Here is a 21,476-nt window from a genome sequence, read left to right on the forward strand (position 1 = left end):
AAAGTAACTTACAGTAGAATTCCCAGACCAAACAGTACTGAATTTAGCAGGTTCAGAGAAAGAAATACTTAAAGAGGAACTGTTAAGGCAGGAAAAGAAGTTGTGTGTGTTAACAGCTGAGATCTCGTACTAGAAGACATGCTAGGATCAGCTCCGGTAGATGACAGGAGAGATAATAAGCAATTTCTTCATTTCAGCTGAAGGCTACACAAATTTTCAGCTTGAAYACTTCTATCATCACTTATTTTACCATAAAGCTTCACAGCTCATGGGCAGGCAGTTGCTCCTTCAAAGGGAAATCCTCAGTTCCCTGCAACTCAACTGTTTGCACAAGGCATGGAATATACAAAATGAAATCTTTATCATAATGCTGATGATAAACTTCCATATCAATGAGTAACTCTAACTACTTTGTGTTAACAAGTTTCTTTTTTTTTTTTTTCTTTTGTTGCTATTGTTGATTTCTCAGAAAGTAAATTACTGCACCACTGTCTTTGAGTTACTCACTCCAGGCTCCCTTGTTCCTATGACTCAGGACAGAGACAAATATTTGTGATCATCTGCAGTAAAAATGGAAACTATTAGTTAACTGTTAGTTAATCAATTAGTTCAAACTACAACATAACCTGAACACTATTACGGGCACTCGTCTTTATTCCAAAGCTTCTGCATCTGGATGGGAAAACTACTGTGACCTTTAATCCCTTGGCAGAAATCCTCCACTGAAAAAAGGCAACATTAGTAAAAAAGTGAAATGAGTAGAACACAAAATTAGCATTAATACAAAACTTTGAGATTGCAGTGTGTGAGATCTTCCTCCTGGTCAGAATTCCTAGGATCAAAGAGTGTTTTGAAATCTTTGAGAGAGCCTCTGAGATGTGGATTGCTGGAAGCTGGGAAATACCACCTTGCCATTTTCTCATTCTCTTGTCTTACAGACATTCTCCACTGGGCTGGGTAGACTTTTGCTTTAAACTTTTTCAGTCATTGTTATGCACACCATCTGCTCATTGTCCATGGATCTGATACCAAATATTCAAAATATCAAATATTGCAGGCCTTAAGTAAAAAAAACAACTAGACAAACTCTTTCTCTGTTCGATTTGCAATTTTAATACTTCCAGAAAATGTCAAGCCTTCTCCTGTAATTGAATGGCTAAAAATGCATTTTTTTTAAAGTCTTACATTTTTATTCTCCTTTGTTTCCAACAAAAGCTGAAATCTTCATGTATACAAGAACTCTACAGTTTTAGGAATAAATAAGCAGTATTCTTGGAATCACTGAACTATTCATTTTTGGATCCACCCTGAATGACTGTACAACCTAAGAAAAATYACTTCTACTCAGAATTTCCTATCTGTGTAGCTACTCATACATTAGGTATATACCTTATTATCTGTGTTTTGGTCTCTTGTTCGAAAAGTGAAATAAGTAATATTTCCCTTGCTTTGTAGGGCTCTTGGACAATTACATCCTAAAACAAAACAAAACAATCCCYCCCCCCCCCCCCAAACACACAAAGTCCTAGAACTTCAAGGAAAGACATCCTTGGTATGCAGTTAATTTTAAAGCACATAAATTCTAAATAGTTTTATTGTTCTAATGCCCAAATATTCACTGGCACTTTGTAAAAGGTTTGATCTCATCCAGCAAGTTGTTTGGAAGTGTCTCAGTTGCTGAGCATTATAGTTTCAAGCATTAGGGATTTGTCTATTACTTGGTAGAGTTTTTTGTATTTAAGCTGATTAGAGTTGACAGTGGAGGAACAGTTCTCATTATTTCACCACAGTAATGTTGACAGTATACATTTACTGGTAAACTAAGTTTCTTAGTTCAGCTGATCATCTGACTCTAAAAAGCAATTTTTTCCAAAGCCAGACAGGGTTTTGGCTTTCAGAGAATTTGTTCATTGCTTCCCTTTTCTCATCCAAATATTAACAAACTTTTGATTATTCCCTCCTGGAGCATCTCCGATTCCAGATGTCAAGGTGACCTTTCTTTTCTTTGTCATGAATCAGTGTGCTACTGATTCATATTAAGAGAAGAAAACTCTAGTTTCTGCTGTATATTTTTAAGTTTATGAAAGGGCAAAGATCCTGTGGTGTTTCTCAGACTCACTGTGAGATGGAAAGAGGAAAAGAGGGGAAAATGCTGTGTATCAGCACTAGGGGTAAAGCCTGTCTCACTCTGTACTGTCACCAAAATGCTTTGAACATCTGTCAGGTCTTTATTCACCTCTGACTTTGCTGAAAGTGGATTTTTCTCCTCAGTCACACAGAACAGTCACCCATCAGTAACCATGGTTTGCACTGACCCATTATTGGAGGGATTCTAAGCACAGCCTGGAGCCAAGTAAAAGAAAACCTTTTAAGGGTAAAAAAGGGAGACACACAAAACATCACAGACTTCTCTGTTTTAGGAAATTCCTATAGCCATTTACACTTGAAGGCACCCACTCCTGTGGTATGTCTTCTGCTGAAGAGCATGTTCTCTAAGTGTTTGGGGAAATTAAAGCATTTAGACTTTGGCTTCACAGTTTTCTGAGTGTGAAAATAATTCTTTGAAATTAAATGTGAAACCCCAAGATTTTGGGTCTCATATCAATAGTGTCAAACACRGAAAATTATCTGGTATTTCCATAGTCCTGATGCACACGTACCTTTTGTGATGGCACACAAATACCACGATAAGTAAATAATTTGTACTATAAGTGTTGTTCCTCTTTGTGACACAGGTCCAACAACCCAGCTCAAGGGCTGCTGTCAGGCTGCAAAGCCCTTCTCTGGGTTCCTGTTATTAAAGTGAGTTATAGTTTAACAAAAGTTGTCTCTCATCTCACTATGCACTACTAAGGCACACAGAAGCAGCACTAACCAGCAATGRAGAAGAAGGGATTTTTACTGCTTTAATTAAAGCCTAAGCAGCTCTGTCCACAAAGCTGGTAGATGGGAAGAATGAAGGTATTTGAAATGGAAGGGGCAAACCCTGCTGCCGTGTAAGAAATGGCAAAAGTATTACTTCATCTTGCCGAAGCAACAGATAAGCATTATTTCTAAGACTTATCAGGTCTCTTCTTTGCAGGAAAACAACTTCTGATGCCAGAGCTACATCAATAAGATTGAGCTTTATCTTTTTCCTTCAAATTCCAAAAGGCATATGCAGGATGCACRTTTTGCTTCATGTTTTACTGTAGGAAGTTCTTTGATTGTACTTGAAGATAAACTTCAGTCAAAACTGCCCAAATTATTAAAAAACAAAACAAAACAAAATAAATAACACTGCATATATTAAGAGGACAACCAGAATGAGAGGGAACATCAATCACATACCAGCTCCTATTTTGAGTCTGTGTATTTCCATAGCAGTCAAACAGTAAGTAGATTTTCCTGTGGGGACAACAAAGCTGCAAAAGTGCAGATTAGGGAACTTGACAGAGCTCTGTGGTCCTCTTAAAATCAACAACATGTGAACACAAGCCACTTGTGTTAAGTCAGTTGTGTCAGGGCCAAGGCTAAGTTTGTGTAGAAAGTCATGAAAACCTTGCATGCACCGATGGACTRAAAAATGCAGCTCACAACTGTCAGGGAAAGAAACCCTTTAGTCACCACCCATAGAATGCACATACAGACATGCCACATGCTCTGGACGTAGTCATGTAAGTATCTGCATTGCAGATATGGAAGGCCAGCAGACAGTACTTAATGACTTCTCTTTGGATTGCTATAAGACATTAACAAAGGTAGATCAGACAACTTTTTCCTAAACTGTTCACCAAGCTCAACAGAAGGTTTGGCCGAGCAATAGCTTAATTATTGAACTAGGAAGGGCAATCCTCAGCAAAGGAGAGAAACTGATGGGAAATGAACCTCCATGCAAGGCAGTAATACTATTCTCTCATAGAACTCTATAGCACTATAGCTGCCTATCACTGCAGTATGAATAATACATTTGAAATCATCAGCAACAGAACTGAGAAAGAAAAGATAGAGATCAGTTCCCACAATTTATCAAGAGTTAGACTGGAATCACTATTTGGAGAGTCTGACAGTAAGAATCACCAGGCTGATTCCCCCTTCTAAAATGAGTTTTAAGTCAATTTAACATTTATAATTTATTCCATCATAATGCTACTCTGTTGTTGAGGAAGAAAGGCTTATTTCCTTGATATATATCTTTTTCAGGAATTATTTTGCATCTTCTAGTCCTGTTTCAAACAGTCCAGCCGTCACAAGRTCACAGCCTTCTTCACGCATGGTAACTGTAGTGATACATTCCTTTATAAAGGCAGAGGGGACAACATGTCCTCGGAGAGCTCTGAAGGGGAGCAATAAATCTTATTGAACACTAGACATGCTATATATAACCGTATGGAAAACAGAGAAGTCTGAACTACCTTATCCTTTTCCAGAGCACCTTTTAAGAAAATCATCTCTTTTCACAAACAAGCAACCTAAGGTCACTAGCTTGAGGAAACAGATAAATGAAAATGAGTAAGTTTTCTCTGTAGTCTAGCAAGCTGTGATCTGGTCAGGACAGACTGGTCAAAAATTAGAGGGCTGCCTTCAAACTCTGTACTTCTACCACTCTGATTAACATGAAGTTGAAAATCTAGGATACACTAATTTCCCTGAGCCATGGCAGGCTGCCTCGGCAAAAGCTAGACAAGCATGTTTCTGATTCTGTTATCCAGTGTTTGCTCCAGGGAGAGAAGTAGAAGCTGATCTTTCTCTCATCACCACCACATTTTTTTTACCATAACTACAAGTATTTTCAATAAAGAACTGTCTCTGAGACGAGGTCAAAGAAGTCAAAAAAAAATCCACTAAACTATGCAAAACAATAACCATGGAAACCTAGAAAATATGGATATGGCAGAGACCAAAAAAATGAACCATAAAGAAACTTAACAACTTATCAGATGGTCGAGCTCTGTCTTCATTACACTATCAGTCTCACATATAAGTTATCACAGCATCAGGAAGTACAGTAAATCAAACAACAAAAAAGCAATGCAAAGAATAGAGGTTTTTCTTTCATATCTAATCTAATAGATTTTTTTTCTGGAAAAAATAAATAATACTGAAACACAGTTACTATAATGCAGACTATGTTGTTATTAATGCTTCCAAATGCATTTGATTCCTGAACTTCTACAAATTCCCTGTAATGAATCATTTCATCTCTCTGTACATCTCTGGCTACCGATCTATTAAATGCAAACAGTATTTTTTTCTCTCACTTGTTTTACCTGTTTCACATAGTCCATCAGAATATTCGACCTGTCCTGGCTCCTTGAAGGAGGGATACTTGAAAGCCCAAAAGCAACAACATCTCATTCTGTACTTAAGCATCTWTTATGTACTAGCATATACTGCCAAAAATAGCTACGTAGTTAAATCCACATTTTAAAACAAGCAAAAAATAAAACAATTCAAACCCCAAATTGCTGCAAAACTGTCAGTTTTACATTATTACTGTCCATTGACTTCTTGAAAGGACATGATTCTCTTATCAGCACTAACATACTACAGATTAAATAAATATTTTCAATGGCAAAAGTGAGAGATGGAATAAGACCTACTAGATCAAATTAAGATAACAGACATCAAGATAGCTTTTATCGTGTTTTTTGTCCCAGCCTAGCACACTACAGGAGCTATGGACTTGTTAGCAGCAGGTCCTCCATCATGGATCATCAGGTGGACAAACACAGCACACAGAAACACACRTAAACTGAGACTGACTGACAAGAAGGCTGGAAAGAGTTGAACTTCTTTTCTCATTGTATTTACATGAGCTTTGCTGGCAGTTCTGATGAACATAATTCAGAAGGTCTGAAAATGATAGAAAGCTTCTCAGATATTCAAATAGGATCACTTCTACAGAAGAAAGAAAATTGTGATGGTGTAGAAAGTCAAGATGGTTCAAGAATTAATTCTCTTTGAGATTTTTACTCTAACTACTGAAAGAGATCCAAGTTTAACATTTGTCTTTTGTTTTACATAGAATGCTGGGATCTTTAAATTTTACTTTGACAAAAYGTAAGAAAAAAAAAAAAGTCCAGTCTTCAAAACCAGCTACAATACTCAGTAAAAACACTCAAAATCCAAATATTTCCCTTCTCATAGTATTTTAGATTTCCACTAAACATATTTTGAAAATGTAGATTTCATTTTGGTAAGAGAATCTACAATTCTGTTTTTTTCAACTAACCGATCAGCAGATCTACAGAAAGCAGAGAAGTCATCAAAGAATTGTATGTGGCTCTGAAAATACTTTTCTTTTTCTTTCCAAGCAATTAAAGTAACTCTTTTTCTCTAAAGCTTCTGAAATGCTGTGTGACATCACTGAGTGATATATTCGCATCTATAYGTTTCTGGTTTGTCTGCTGAAATTATTAGTTACTTTGAACCTCATTATATTAACCTGCTGGTTAATATAATGCATCTGGCTTGAGGTGTGGGGAGAAAGAACTCTAAAAACTTTGACAGACAGCAAACTAAAAGTATCTCTCCAGAAAGAGAGGGTTAGAAGATGTGGTCTTATATGGTGAAGATGGTCTTCACCATATATGGTCTTATGGTTCTTATATGGTCTTATGTGGTGAAGAAAAGGTCTTCACCTTTTGCAGCCCTAGAACAGAAACAGGGACAGAGGCAGAGGTCCAGATGGGTCTGTGATGAAAAAGAAAAAGCTACAATTAACTTGATTTCCAGTAAACTGAGGAACAACTATTCACCATGAGGGATATCTGGGTTAGGCATTCATTTAATCAGTTAATCTGCATATTTTGTGACTGATGATGAGTATCTAAAAAGTCCCTCTTAATCCTGTTAAAACAGAATCTATCAAATTTCTCTTCTCTTTACCTTCCTGTTTTACACTCTCAAAAAATAAGCTACTTATGCAAGCAAGTAAATTCATGTTTAAAATTAAAAAAAAAAAATCATTTGATAAATTGAGGGTCTAATCCAGCAGCATGGTATAAAACTCCAAAGTTATGCTGAGTACTTTTCATTGCTATTGGCTTAGTCAGACGCTTGCATTGGTGCGGTCGACGCTTCCAGAAATCAAGATAATGAAGCCACGTTTATGTTGTAAATCTTGAATCTTAAGTTACGTTAAATATGGAAATACAGACTGAGGTATGAACCTCACCTATTTTCTCACTTCTAATGCAAATTCTTTCTTACTAGAGAGATATTGTTGAGCTTCCAGCCTCTCACWCATCTATGCACTTTGGCAAGAATTATAAAAAAAATTGGTACATTGTGCCTAGGTAGACACAGGTCTCTGGACACTTCAGTCCTTCAGCACTTAATGTCTTTGAGTTCTTAGGCATCAGTAATGCTAATCAGAACAAAAAAGATATGAAAAAGAGATTGTCCTCAGAGAGGAAGAAAGAGTTTGACTGTTTGCCATCAAGGGTAGCATACACTAGGTTCGAATAGGGCTAYGTTATCCTCCTTATAGCAAATGACTTCTTTTAATTAATTATTTGAAGAAGGAACTAGAATGCCTCASAAGCATACAGACTTTGAAGTCTGTTCAAAGTGAGAGAAAAGTCATATGTTTTTAAAATTCCGCCTGCTGACAAATATGGGATTCTTTACCACTCTTTGTAGAAAGTACACAAGAGCATCATTCACAGGATACCACAGAACCAGCTGCTTGCTAGGCAAGTAATTATCTTTATTTTCTATTCTTCTGTTTGTGTCACTTTGCGTTACAGGAAGCAATCCAATGCAGCATAATCATGGTTCTGATGCCTGCTGAGGAACTCTATGTTAGCAAACAGGCTCAAATTTTGCAATCTCACTGACCTGTCTGTGAAGTAGTGGGAATGAGAAAGCTACGTATCACTATGATATCTACCTGTTAAAACTTAACAAGATAGGAAGCACAAGACAGTATTTGGGTGGAAGAGGTATTAAAAAGGGTGGAAGATTCAAACTCCTATTTTGTGAATGGCTTTTTTTCTTGTTTGTTTGTAATGGGTCATTTGCATGCCAGCAGATGTTTTCTGTTATTTGAGTTAATCTGGGAACACTCTRCCTCTACTCAGAGACAGGATGAATGCCAGGGGAAAACCAGACATCATACGTGTCAGACATCCAGCACTGTGTAATTCTTAATCAGTTCTGAGTCACTTTATAAACATCRCACTGATATGTTGGGAAAAAAAATCTAAAAAAACCCTCAGTACAATTCTGGTACTAAAAAGCATTCTTAGAAGTCCTAAAATATTAAACATTATCATAGTTTTTCTTGCAAAATATAAACTGCAAATTCTCTTAAGAGTTTTGGTCATAATTTTTTTTATCTCAAATATCTACTTGGAAACACCCACAGAGGCACACAGAAGCACATCCTACTGAAGCCTTCAATTTTTTTCTTGATTTTCCTGATGTCAGCTGGGTTTTCCGCATATAACAGTTGGTAGCACTAGAATCAGAGAACATATGCCCTCCACTGCATGGAGTGAAAACTGACAAGCATCCATTTTTGTTYTATTGGTCATATGTTTTAGGTTTTTTTTTTAACCACAATATAGATTAATATACACAAAAATAGACTTCAAAAGCTACCTCTGTGCTGCTTGCTTTTTGAAATCTCCACCAGCAAGGATATTCCCAAATGATTTTTCTGGGATATYAGAACAAAATTGGCTTAATATGAAAAATTCTGCCATCAAAAAATGTATTTTTGAAAGGAATTATTTTCTATTTTAAAATGTGAATCCTATTGTGGAAATATAAAATGAAAACGTATGTTTTACAGCATTAAAGTATATTTGTTCTTGTCATGTATCTTCTCARCAAAGACCCTAGTGCCCATCAATTTAGACACTGTCATTATAGGTACAGGAAAAATGGAAAACTGAGAAATATCTTATGCTTGTTGCCTGCTGCAGTAACACCTCTTTTTTGGTCTACTTCTCTCTCAGTATTTGGGCATCTCTCTGTTCTCAGAAACTTTCTGCCCCTTGTGTGTGGAGCATCAAAGCTTTTACAGATGCCTGAACTCTAATTAGAGGGTCTGAGATAGCTTCCTGTACATTTCAGCATTTTGCAGACAGCTTTGGGCTTTGCGAGACTGCTTAAAAAGAGAACAGTGGTAGAAACTAAGCAGTAAAGCCATTTGAAAATAACTTACCTGTTAGTCTTCTTGTACTTCTATTTCAACCTGCGGCATTCATTACCCCTTCCATATTCACTTCCAAACATGAGAAGCAGCAAGAAAAAACTACTTGTCACCTGAGACAAGTGCCTGTCAATATTGCATTCACACAGGTGAAAATGTTCTCAATGCACACAGAGATAGAGCAGTAAGGGGCACAAAACACACACCAGACACCTCTCATGCCCTATATCATAGACGGCACTCAGCTGTCCCCATAGTTCTTCCCCTGTCTGAGCAGCTGAGACATGCTTCATATGCTTTGCCAAAAGTGGGTCAGCTGAGATATGATCATATTTACACTTCTGATTGACGTTATCATTTTGGTTTCCAAGTAATTCTTAGCCAGATACACGCATACCTCAACAAAAAGAAGGATGCTTTATATTACCCCTGCGTATGACTACTAAGCAAAATGAGTAATATTGTCTTGAAAATGGAGTAATTCTGACAACTGTCATTCAGGCTGGTTCATAGCTTACTAGATGCATACCTGTATTCAACAGCTAAGGCATGGAATTTTTACGATAGCCATGTGAGGGACTATGGTGGACCACACACCAAAGAAACACTGAGACTCACAATCACAAAGACAAAGGCAACTCATTCTCAGACTCATAAATAAACACCCTTGAGAATTATCAACCACAAGCTTTCACTGCTTCAGCCTAGCCTTTTCCAATGTAAATACATGGAAACACACAAAGAAAAATAAACTGTGGTCCACGGAATCAAAGCAATACAATGCACATACAGTCCATTCTTTGCAGGGAAAATGAGAGACTAAGCCACATAGCTCAGTTGCTGGTCATGTCATACAGAGCATGACCTGTGAGTTTTCAGCAGTCAAACTATTGTGGAGATGAATATTCCACTTCAGCATAAGCCACGCTAAACAGCTTTGCTCTGTGAAGAACTTTCTCACCACAATTCCTTGTTGAATTTTGCTTAGTCATCACGTAAATTCCTCAAGGCAGGGAACTCTTTGTCTTTAACGGCAAGCATATAACTGACTTAAAAAAATAATAATTCTGGTAAGAATGGTTGACAGTTCTCTTTCTAGCATTATGRGAATGAAAACCACTGCTAATAAGTGCTTCAAATTATCTGAATTGCAGGGAAAATGAGAGACTAAGCCATATAGATCAGTTGCTGATCATGTCAGAATATAAAATTCTTGGTTTTATATTTAAAGAATAAAGGCTCAAATATGGCTTTTATCAACACAAATGGTGTTTAACCAACTACTTTTTAAGTATACACTTGATTTCCATCCAAAAATATCTGTAAAAGACATGAGGGCATCATTTAGAAGAAACTTATGATTTTCCTCCTGTTAAGAATTCTAATTTTGCTCTATTTATATATTCTAACTAAAACTAGAAGAGCAAATTTCTATTTGAAAATTCAGAGGCAATGTCAGTGGATGTACCCCTGGCTAAAACAAAGGATCTTGTCCTTCCTCTACTCTTTTCAGAACTAACTGTTAGAATCATGCAGTTACCATACAATCATAGAATTAGTAAGGTAGAGCACTCTAGCCATTCCATAGTGAAGGTAAATGGAGATTTTTACTTCAAAGTGAACTAAATTATTTTATTTTCATACCTTTATGACAACACTTTATTGTGACTATTACTACCATATTAACTGGGTTATCTGAAGACCACATTTATAGATGCATCTTCCCTTGGCTATATTCTGCATAAAATAAGCCTAAGAGTATTACTGTTGCCCCCAGAATATTAACCTTAAAGATGAAAATGATTTGTGGGAGTATCATGAATTTTTATGGCATTTCAGAGGTTAAATAACTTAAGTTTCACAAATGAAGCATGGAGGAAAAAAATGGAAAAGGCATTACTTGTAAATCTTATTTTCTCTGGGTTCCTGAAAGTAAACTAGGAAAGCCATTATGACCTATAAATATTGTTCTTCATAGATTTAGTTTTGGAGCATCTCAGACAAAGTCTGCTTTTGTAAGGTTTCAGATAAGGAGTTATTTATTCCCCTTGTTTATAACAGAGGGGAATGCACACAATGCTGTGGAATGCAGACAACTCAGCTGCAGCAACATCAGTTCACTGATGTAGAAGTAAATTACCCTAAAGAATTTACAATTATTTTCTATTGCAGACTCGTGTCAACACAAGACTGAAGAATGGGTTAGTTTATGGTTTTGAGATGTAAGCTGACCTCACGTGTTCCTGAAATGGCACATCTGACATCGTATCAAGAGGGTACACTAGGAAGGATATTGTTGGGAGTATAGTCACCCGTCAGGCAGGGAGGTTGGACTAGATGATCTCCAGAGGTCCCTTCCAACCTTACTGATTCTATGATTCTATGAGCACTTTAAAAGGCTGTTTACAGCTACATGGTTAAATTTACACCCTGTAACAAGCAATATTGCTTATTTAGGGGTTACTGCATTGATTCATGTGGTGAGGAATTTTAGAGCTGTTTCAGCTCCTAAGCCAGGAACAGATGGCAATTTTCCAGTATGCTTTGAGTGGTGGGTGGCATGAAATTGGTGCCATCCCAGAAAACAAATCATGCCTATCCTTCTTCTGGACTTGTTCCAAGACAAGCTAATCTGCTACTGGCTGTTATGAGCAGCAGACTGCTAAACACATGGCCTGYTAGCTCAGCTACGTTGGTAACATGGAGTGGGAAAAGCATGTTWTCAGTAGTCAGTATTTAAGAGATGGAGTGAAGAATATAATTTCAAAATTTCAATTGAACTAGCTGTTCAAAAAACGRTATTTGAAATGAAGACAAGATAGCAAAAAGGATACGTAAAGACCACATCTGGAACACTTTGAACTAAATTCTACTAATCACTTAAAATGGCATAATATTCTGAGCCTCAGCACTTTCTTTGATATGAAGCACTTAGTAAACACTGACAAAATCAAATTGTCCTGTGTCTTTAATAATGGCCAGTTTTAGCTGAACTAAAGAACAGCACAAGACTTCTTGATTACAACTGCACAGCAGATGGAGGAATCACTGACTGATCCACATGACTCCTTGTTATTTACCCTAAGTAATTAACAGTGACCTGGCTTGAGGATTGTCTGCACTACTTCCAAGCTTCAGTACCTATTCTTGTATAAGCAGAGACCCTGGAGTAATCATGGCATGTTACATACCATATAAAGCTAGGGAATCAAGCTGCTCCAGGGTATAATCAGTCAGCAAGAAAGTTATGTAATGTTAACTAGGCCAGGTATCTTATCTATCTAGTAAATAATATCATTTGTTATACATGTGGGACTAACAAAATACTTCTTAGCCTTTTTTAAGGATAGAGCATACCCAGGTTTTTCTAAAATGTATTAGGTTTGTTGATTCATTGGTTCATCTGTTAGCTTGGTTTACAGAGAAACATCTGCTAGCTCCTAAACAAGAGGAAAAGAAAAAAAGAGGGAGATGAAGAGGAGGCTTTGATAGATCTATTTGCAAAATATCCGCCTAACATTTCCAGCCTGGGAAAGAGATACAAAACTTTCTTGAAAAGATAGCTCTGAGACAGTACTTTGCTTTGCTATAACATACAAATACACATGGAATTTACATAGTTTAATGACTGGAAAGATGTTACAGTCATACAGTAGTCTATATCTTGGTGTTTTTTCTTCATTTATGTAACAGATGAAATGAAAGTTATTATGAGCACTTACACATGTGGATGATGGGACTAAAGAAGGGCAGCAATAGTGAAAAGAGAAGCTTTACAAAAAGATATATTTTTTAGCCTAAATCCAGCATTTTTCTAACAAGCATGAAAGTCAAGCAACAGGATTGTCTGTAATTTATAAGAGTCTTCAGCGGGCAGCCCACAGCTATAACCATCCRTCACTGGATATATGTGTGACCAATTAATAGTCAGTGGTCTGACTCCCTCCCTTCAATCTCGGGCAAAGCATTCTYTTAAAATAAAAGAAACAAATCAGCTGCACAGATTGTATGATTTTTATTGCAGTATGGGTGTGCAGAAAGCAATGGTGGTTCCTAGAGGTTGATGCTATTGGCTGCAAAGGGAATGGAGAAAAAGTATATGGAACCAGAAGAGCCGCTTCGCCCACACCTTGGACACCTCCCCATTCATTGGGAGGGCAATAGGATTTGAAGGGATGTAGGACAAAATCAACGACATCAGACACACTCTCCCCACATTCCTATAAAAGGAATAAGTAAATAATAGTAATAGTAAAAGGCTATAAGCCCTTTACTGAGCAAAAACTGTTGAGAAGTCCTCAATTACACCCTCCAGTCAGCTGGTCCCCAGCCTCTGCAGAAGAATGCCTAAGCAATAATTTGTCTGTAGGCTTCTGAAACCATCTATTATTGGCTTGAGAAACAGAAAAAATTCTACCACAAGATTAAYAAGAAAACTATTTAAAAAGCTTAGATCTTGATTCAGTGATTGTTTTTAGCTTCATCCACAAGGGCTGTGCAAACACTTGGTCTGCTTTGTAGATGCATCTTTGGCAACACACTGGCTTTCTCTTTTAGCAGTGGCATCACCTATATGCTTTGTGCAAAAAAAAGTGAAGCTGGCAGTAACTACAATTTACCAGCCCAGCATAGACAGAGCAGCATACTTCTAAAGATATGTTGTCAGYTGAAGTCTTAACTTTAAGGAGATTAAGAATATGTTGCCATTTGCATCAGCTATAACTATCTGACTTGATTACAGAAACTGAATAGTCTTGAAATCTTACTCTATGCAAACTTTTACAGCTTAAATGTGATTTTGTACTTCCATCAAATGCCAAATTGCAACTGATTAATCAATTTCTGATCAATTAGCTCTTGTCTGTTAAGCAGCTTGTCAATATTGATATTATCAGAATCACAATTGAAGCTCACAGGGACCCTGAAAGGTCTCTAGCCCAAACTCCTACTTGAAGTAGTCGCAAGATTAGACAAGATGGGCCAGGACCTTCTGCAGCCTGATCTCGACAACTTCCAAGCATAGTGATGGCACAATCTCTCTGAGACCCAGCTCCACTGCTTGATGGACCTCATGGGGAGAGAGTTTTCTTACATCATGTCAGAAAAGATGTTCATGTTCTTGTTTATCTGAGCAGAACTCTGTCTTCTGTACTGTCTTCTTGCCACAAGCTAAAGACCTAATAAAACTCTGGCTTGTATTACACAAGAGGTCAGACTGGAATAGATGAAGATATTAATCCCTTTTGTCCTTAAGTATCAATATTTTTTCCAGTAACTCTTAAAAGAAAGAAAGAAAGAAAGAACTCAGTATTCCTTTCCCTCAAGATCTAAACAAGACAGAATTACTCTCAATTTAAGGCTGTATTGGGGAGGAGAGAAAAAAAAAAAAAAAAAAAAAAGGACACAAGCACACAAGGGAGCTGAATTTGTCTTCTTTAGGAATCAGAGTCAGAAGAGAACACACCTAGCCCTTCTTTTGATGCTGCCAAAGCACACATAATGAAAGCTGTGAACTACCGTTGACCAAAAMCAGCAGTTTTTTCAAGGATCTACTGCTTCCTGCTCCAAGTGATTCCTTCATTTTTTTAAGCAAAGCTCACAAAGGTAAAGAAGTAGGAAAAAAAAAAAAACTTTTGAGCTTGTGGAGCATTTAGATGGTCYATAGGAGCCTGGGGAATATACCCCTTGAAAGGTATTTGAACATCAACGCTKCTAGGTATCTGAAAGAGCAATTACAGGTACTGAAGGAGAAGAGTTTACCGCAAAACTAAATACCAACACACTACAAAGACTCATGCTAATAATGATAGCTTCACTAGCATGGCATGAGTAAGCACATCTGTGAATGCTCCTCAGTTCTCTTCTTACGCCCCCATTCAGTGAAGGCTAGAACACAAGTCAAGATTACATCCAGTCCTGAGAGCTGTGAGCTTGTTACATGTTTTAAATACACTTTAAAATGGATCAAAGAAATTGAGAACAATGCTAATGAAATCAGGAAATAGTCAGTGAAACTCTACAAGCAGTGAGGCCATTTTCCAAAGAGAGTCCTTAAAGCTTAGCTTGACAAAAGAGAAGTGCTCTTAGTATTCAGCACCTGGTTTTGTCAGCTACTTATAGCTGTTATCAGCTCTTCAGTTCCCATACTAGCATGCTACCCCTGTCAGTCAGTTTAGTGTTAAGGCTAAASGAAGAGACTCTGCTATCAGCAAGTGAATGAATTGGAGTGCCTGGAGGAAGAAAAGATGAAATAGCTCCAGACCACAGGAATCACACAGACTGGTAAGCGATTGGAGGTTATAGTACAAATGTAAACAGGTGAACACGGACAGACATTTCTGTTAAAAATAAGATTAGTAATTATTTATAACAAAACTGCATTCATTTCTTTTTAAATCACAGAGGGATGAGGGAAAAAAAAAAAAAAAAAAAACCCAACCACTGGGCCTGGCTACTTGTAAGTAGGTCCTCAGTAAAAGCTGCCCTTAATCACAATTCCAGAGTTTGCAGGAGGTACGTCAAATGAAGAAGGACAAAGGACAATGAGAAAAATATGTACATGTTTCCACAGACAGCTTCTATAAATGTGACTCTAATTTTCTTAACTCATTTGCTAATAGAAAGGTCAGGCAAAATCCCATACCGGGCATACACTTTTTCCAGAGGAATACACTGATGACCATATGCTACGGAGATCCGAAGCAGTAAATCAGTCTCTCTAATAACATCCAGATACTTCATGAGAAGCAATTTTTTATAGTACTTTCTGCAAAAACTCCTTTCACATTTATGAAAATAAGGACAGCATAACATAAGGTGAAGTTGTACTTTGTTTTAAAAACACTGTGCTAATAAGAAGGGCAACCTGTTTAGTTTTGATATCCAAGTATGCCATCTTCCAAGATCTATTTCAGTTGCCTTGAAGAATTAACAGCCAGAATTTTCATCAGCATTAATTTCTCAGAATGAGAATAAAGAGAGGTTTGCCTTAATACTGAAGGTAACAGAGAGCCCGTGGTACACTCCGTAATCAAAGGCTACTGCAGAGCTGGCAGAAACAAGTAGTACCCAACACGATAACAAAGCTTCTCTCTCCCTGATCAACTGTGAAAAGCAAAGTGTAACAACAYACATGCTGATTTAGTGCATTTCTTTCAAAAGCTTTACAAGCTGTACTCATACAAGTGGGTATTATCAACTCCATTTTTACAAATAGAGGACTGATGTGTGAAGAAACTAGAGTGATTCCCTTGAAGGAGAACTAATTTACCCAGGAACAACAGGAACAGATCCTAGAGTTCTCTATAATCCCTAGTATAGCTTCTTGACTAGTTTTGGGTGACTAATTTGGGACTTGCTGAGAGAAAAGGTTTCAAGAACTCCAAATTCAAGTCAGTGGGCATCAATTTCTGAACCACAATATCTAGGGACACCTAAGCAATTTTACCAATTGTTTCATACTACGAATCAGTGAATCAAAGGGGGAGAAGGGTGGACAGAAGAAAATGCTGCTTTATGCACTAATGCTTCAAAGATTATCTACAAAATCTTTTTATGGGACTGCTAGTCATCCTGGTCTACAATACAACCATGACACAGTTCACCACTCCAAGTAGGCTCAAGCAGAGTTTTCCTCCTTCCTTTGGCTCAGTTCAAAGGGAGACAAAGATTTTCACAGATACCAAGCACTCATGTTCTGATTTATAACAGTTCGGCTCCATTCTGAAGACCACAGGTCTTTTTCCTTCCTCATTTTTTATGGATTTGATACAATCTACAATAGTAGCAGCTACTGGGAGAAAAAAAAATGGTAGAGGGTATTTACTGACTTCATTCCTAGGCTGAATATTGTCTTGAAATGTGCAGAAAGTGATGGGTATTTTTTATAGCTGCTCTGTTATACTAAGCACAGAGAAATCTATCTGCCACAGAGAGACTTCTACCATTACTTAATGGCAAGCATCTCTGGACATCTAGCAATAAAGTAGATATAGATGATAACCCATAGATAATGGGATGTCTCCCATTAGACTAACAATTTACAATAGATATGCACCTTCTGCACAGAAGTTCCTCTAGACACATCTTCCTAAATATGTCAGAGAGGTGATCTTTTAGAAGTGCAAGCTTGTATGTAATAGATCGTTTATTTATTCAGAAAAGCTTATCAGCATGCCAGTGTGTTTAGTTACCTGCTCCCCATACCTTTAGAAAGGCCACAAACATATTCTGCATATATAGTCTGCAAGAGCACAGCAAAACAGTGGAATGCTCTAAGACAGGAACATGGTATAACAAAAGCCTTCATGAACACCAATGGAAGCATAAATCCCAACACTACCCACACTTCACAGTACCCCAACCCATCCTGAACTCCAAAAATCATTCCTCTACAAGAAACAGAAAACAACAAATACYTGAAGAAACCAAACCTATTTATTACTATCCAAAATAATGCACTACTTTGGAATCCTCCTTATTCCTGCTATGCAACACACTGGCAAAGTTTAGGTTATAGGGTGTAGTTAATGTCTTCTTCTTTTTACCTATTAGTACAAGGACTGGGAAACTAACTATAAGTTTATCCAGCCAAATAACTCTCAAGGCCAAGAAGCAGATACTTCAAAGGTCAAGATAGTGCTAAGTAATACATGCAACCTCTTGACATACCATCTTCTACCAATTAACCTCAAGCCCTAAATGAACATAAACTGCAAAATATTCCACTGAACTTATTTTAATATTTGAACATTCTTCTTATGAGTTACTCATCCAAGTCAGCTATTTATACATACCATTCTCCCACCTGTTAAATGAAGGTCCCAGCTTTTTCACTTCCAAGAAGTTACTCAGGACTCATTAAATAAAACTGTTAAAAGTTTACCTAAGTACACTGAAATCTAAGATATGACATATGACCCTTCTTATTTATAGCAGCCACAGCTAAAGATGTGGGCTACCTCTATACTAAACAATGCACTTTTCTGGTAATGTCCTCTTCATCCAGAGGGAACTATTCCAGGAAAGATAATTCTACCTACTTGTCTACCACTAGGAAAAATATTCTTAGAATTCAAAGGAAAATTGTGCTGCYCTTACTGTTCTCTGCTCTGGTCTGTCTGCTAACATGGCTATGTTGGTTAAACAACAGCCAAAGCCTTGTTAGTTACATATCGTCTTGGAAAGATACTTTGGAAAATAATTCACTTCCCTATTCATCAATTTGGGGGTAGGAAGTCAAGCAAGGACAGACATCACTGCATTCCTGACTCTCCAGTCTCTTGTGCACAGCTTTACACACTTTGAAGGAAATATGCCACTCTAATTAAACTTTGCTTTCCATCTGTTCTGTATCTGCACAACCAGCCAGGCAAGGTGCAAAGCAGTTCAAACATGATTAGCTTTCAACAGTTAATAATGCATTGAATTTTAAGATTTAACCTGAGAAGCTCACTAGGAACAAAAGATTGGGATGAAAACCCAACTATATTCTAGCAYGCATGAGTAATATTTCACAGATTTCACACTATTCCTACAGGACGCTCTCCTCTTTTCCTGCCGCATTTTAAGGGCTTGAATTTCACAATCTTCAAAATGAGAATCAGGAAGGAAGAATACTTACTATGCAGAACAAAAGGCAGTTTACACTTCAGGCCTTCCTTGCACTTACCTACACTAGTAGGAAATATATCCTCATTGTTGATTTGCACCTCGATCCAGTCCATGAGAAGGTTCATATACTGGGGTGCTGGCAATGCTGTGGGCTTCTTGTACTTCATGTCATCCTGCCACCGGTACTCATACTTAGGGCCTCCAGACATCACTGGGCAGGTCCTCTCTGTGCAGAACTCACAAATAGTTCCATAAATGAGGTTGATGCGGTTGAAGAAGTCGACAACATGGACTGCCACCCAGTCATTTTGGTCTTCTCCACTTGGCAACTGCACCGCTGCTTTCAAGTCCACACCCGAGTTCAGAGAGGCCTGGGCTCGTTTATGAAGCTCAAATCTCTGCGTCCCAGGTTCAAACTTGCGTTTAGGACGGAAAGTCTTATCCTTATTAAAGACTTGCTTGAGTGCTATGGACATGTTTGTCAATGTTTTACCTTGTAGCAACTGGCAGAGAAGCACAGTTGAGATTCAGTGCAGGTATTCAAAAACAGTTGCTCCCTGTTACAGGTCCTTCAGACCCAATTTTTTGTCACAAGGGCTCTTGTTGCCTTTAAAGTGGTCTACTGGCTATTCCTCTTGAAAGCCTTCCTGAAAGGTTCATGTTCCTAAGGATATGAAGAAAATACAGCAGTAAGCTCAAATCTGATCCTATCAATCTGTTACTGTTTGCTATCATCTTCTAGTAACAACGAACTGAAAAGCAAATTTGAAATATATATATAAAAAAAAACTTAAAAATCAGCCAAACTTTAACCTGATGAACACTTAAACTAAAAAGCCTTCCCCCCCCCCCCTTTTTTTAAGTATTAAGGAATTAATCACACTGCCTTTTTAAAAGGCATCTACCCAAATGATGCTCTCAAGTCAGCATAGGGATGAGAATTAAATATACCTTATATAAAATATCTTATATAATAACTGTCCATTTCATTTGCATATGTTTTACACTGAGTGCACCCCATACATAATACACCTGTAAATTTAACAGAAATACTGCATGACAATTTAGAGTTCCTAAAGTGGCAGATGGTGCTACTAAATTTTCACCATAGTGTTATTCTTCTTCTTTTCTTAGTCTGTATCTGTACTACATGATACTTGATGGGAATGGTCCGTGTTGTAACTTTTTGTATCTGTACTACCTGATACTTGGTGAGAATAGTCTAGTGCTGTAACTTTTTAGTGCCTAGAACAATACCRCTGTGTTAAGCGGGATACAAATAAGTAACCAACAAGGTCATGGAAATCTGTGAGAAAGAACAGCGGTTGGTCACATATAGATTCGGTGGCTTCCAGCCACAGAATCACCATGAGAAGCAGTCAGCATGAAGGTCAGAAGCTGAAGAGTAATGAAATAGCGACCACACCAAAGTCAAATGTGGCCCCAGAAATAAGTCTGCACGCGTGCGCAGTATCATAGCCCGGTTATGCAACCGGGGCAGAGTTGGGCTAGACTCCCCGCACTTGYTGGCCCCAGGTGCCGGGACTCCCGCCTATCGCAAGTAATCATAAATGCCAGAGWTTTCCGAAGGAGGGAGAGGCTGCTACACAACAGAGGACCATGTTGCCTCCTTGGGGATGCCCCAAAAGATTGTGCCTGCCGACTCTCCCTCTCACCATGCAGCTGATCGGGACAAGCATTGAGRTGGTCCTTCTTGAGATTACCATCGGGTCGGTCTGTTTGTAAGTATCTGCTAATAAACTGCTTGCTACTGAAGAGTGTTTGTGTGTGTGTGTATGAATTTGTGCTGGCTTGCCAAACYGGACGCTTTGGCCCTCGGGAATCTAACTAGAACAATGTCTATCTAAAGAAAAAAGTCCATGAAATACACTTTGTTCTGTATTTTTAATTAATGAGCTATTTGTTTACACAAACCTCATAGAATCTATTGGGAATGAAATAGAAATTATTTCTGTGCAATACTGTGTAAGTTTGGCAGAAATGTATATGGATTGTTATCATTCTTCACTTATTTGGGGGAATTCAGTAGTGATCTTAACTTTCTATTGAACTGTGTAGAAATTAAAAAGCAATGTTGAAGCTGCCATTTTCTTTAAAGCTCTATTCAACTTCTCTGTAGGGAAATACTTGGCATAGTGGTTGTTAAAAAAAGAGCTCTGATTTTGTGTTCTCCTATCTAAGCTAGCCTGACTGGCAGCAACAAAATGGTTTTAACAACTAGTCTGACTAAAAAAAGCCTTTTTTCATTTACATATGTATGCATGTGCAGGAGAGTATTATCATCAGTAAATGCAAGCAACTAATCATTGATGGACTAGCTAGTGGCTAGTTCAATGAGTCAAATTAAAGTCCTAAAAAGCAACCATTTCATGCTTTGCCTTATTTAAACTAAAAGACTAAAATCTTACATATGCACAGAACTACAAAAAYCCTACCCTGTTAGCATCTAGCATGCTCCCATGATTCCATTCTTCCTTTAAAAGAAAGCACTCTCATGAAAATTTTGCTGGATTGTATGTACCAGACACTACATTCTTCTGAAGACAGTTGCCTAAGGCTTTGCTGAGGGGCAGAAAGGTACAGAGAAAGGCGCTGCTTTCTCTCAAGCACCACAAGAGAGTAAAACATACTTAAGCAAACAGAAATCCGACATTCTAGACAATGTCTTCTTCACCACAAAATAGAACATAATAGCCAT

General features: G+C 37.7%; 1 protein-coding gene across 3 annotated transcripts in view; it reads right to left on the minus strand.

The window, feature by feature from the left end:
• Positions 1-21,476, minus strand: part of MOB3B (MOB kinase activator 3B) — an 85,529-nt gene that overhangs the window by 34,346 nt on the left and 29,707 nt on the right. For all 3 annotated transcript variants that reach the window (XR_014897306.1, XM_085317026.1, XM_085317027.1), the window contains exon 2: positions 18,816-19,421. Coding sequence is in view for 2 of the 3 variants with exons in the window: in XM_085317026.1 (XP_085173152.1) it covers positions 18,816-19,233 (418 nt within the window). In the remaining variant the exon portion in view is untranslated. The remainder of the gene's footprint in view (positions 1-18,815; positions 19,422-21,476) is intronic.

This window comes from Rhea americana, unplaced genomic scaffold, assembly GCF_003343005.1.
Source record: "Rhea americana isolate MKP2758 unplaced genomic scaffold, rheAme1 scaffold_485, whole genome shotgun sequence".
NCBI lineage: Eukaryota > Metazoa > Chordata > Aves > Rheiformes > Rheidae > Rhea > Rhea americana.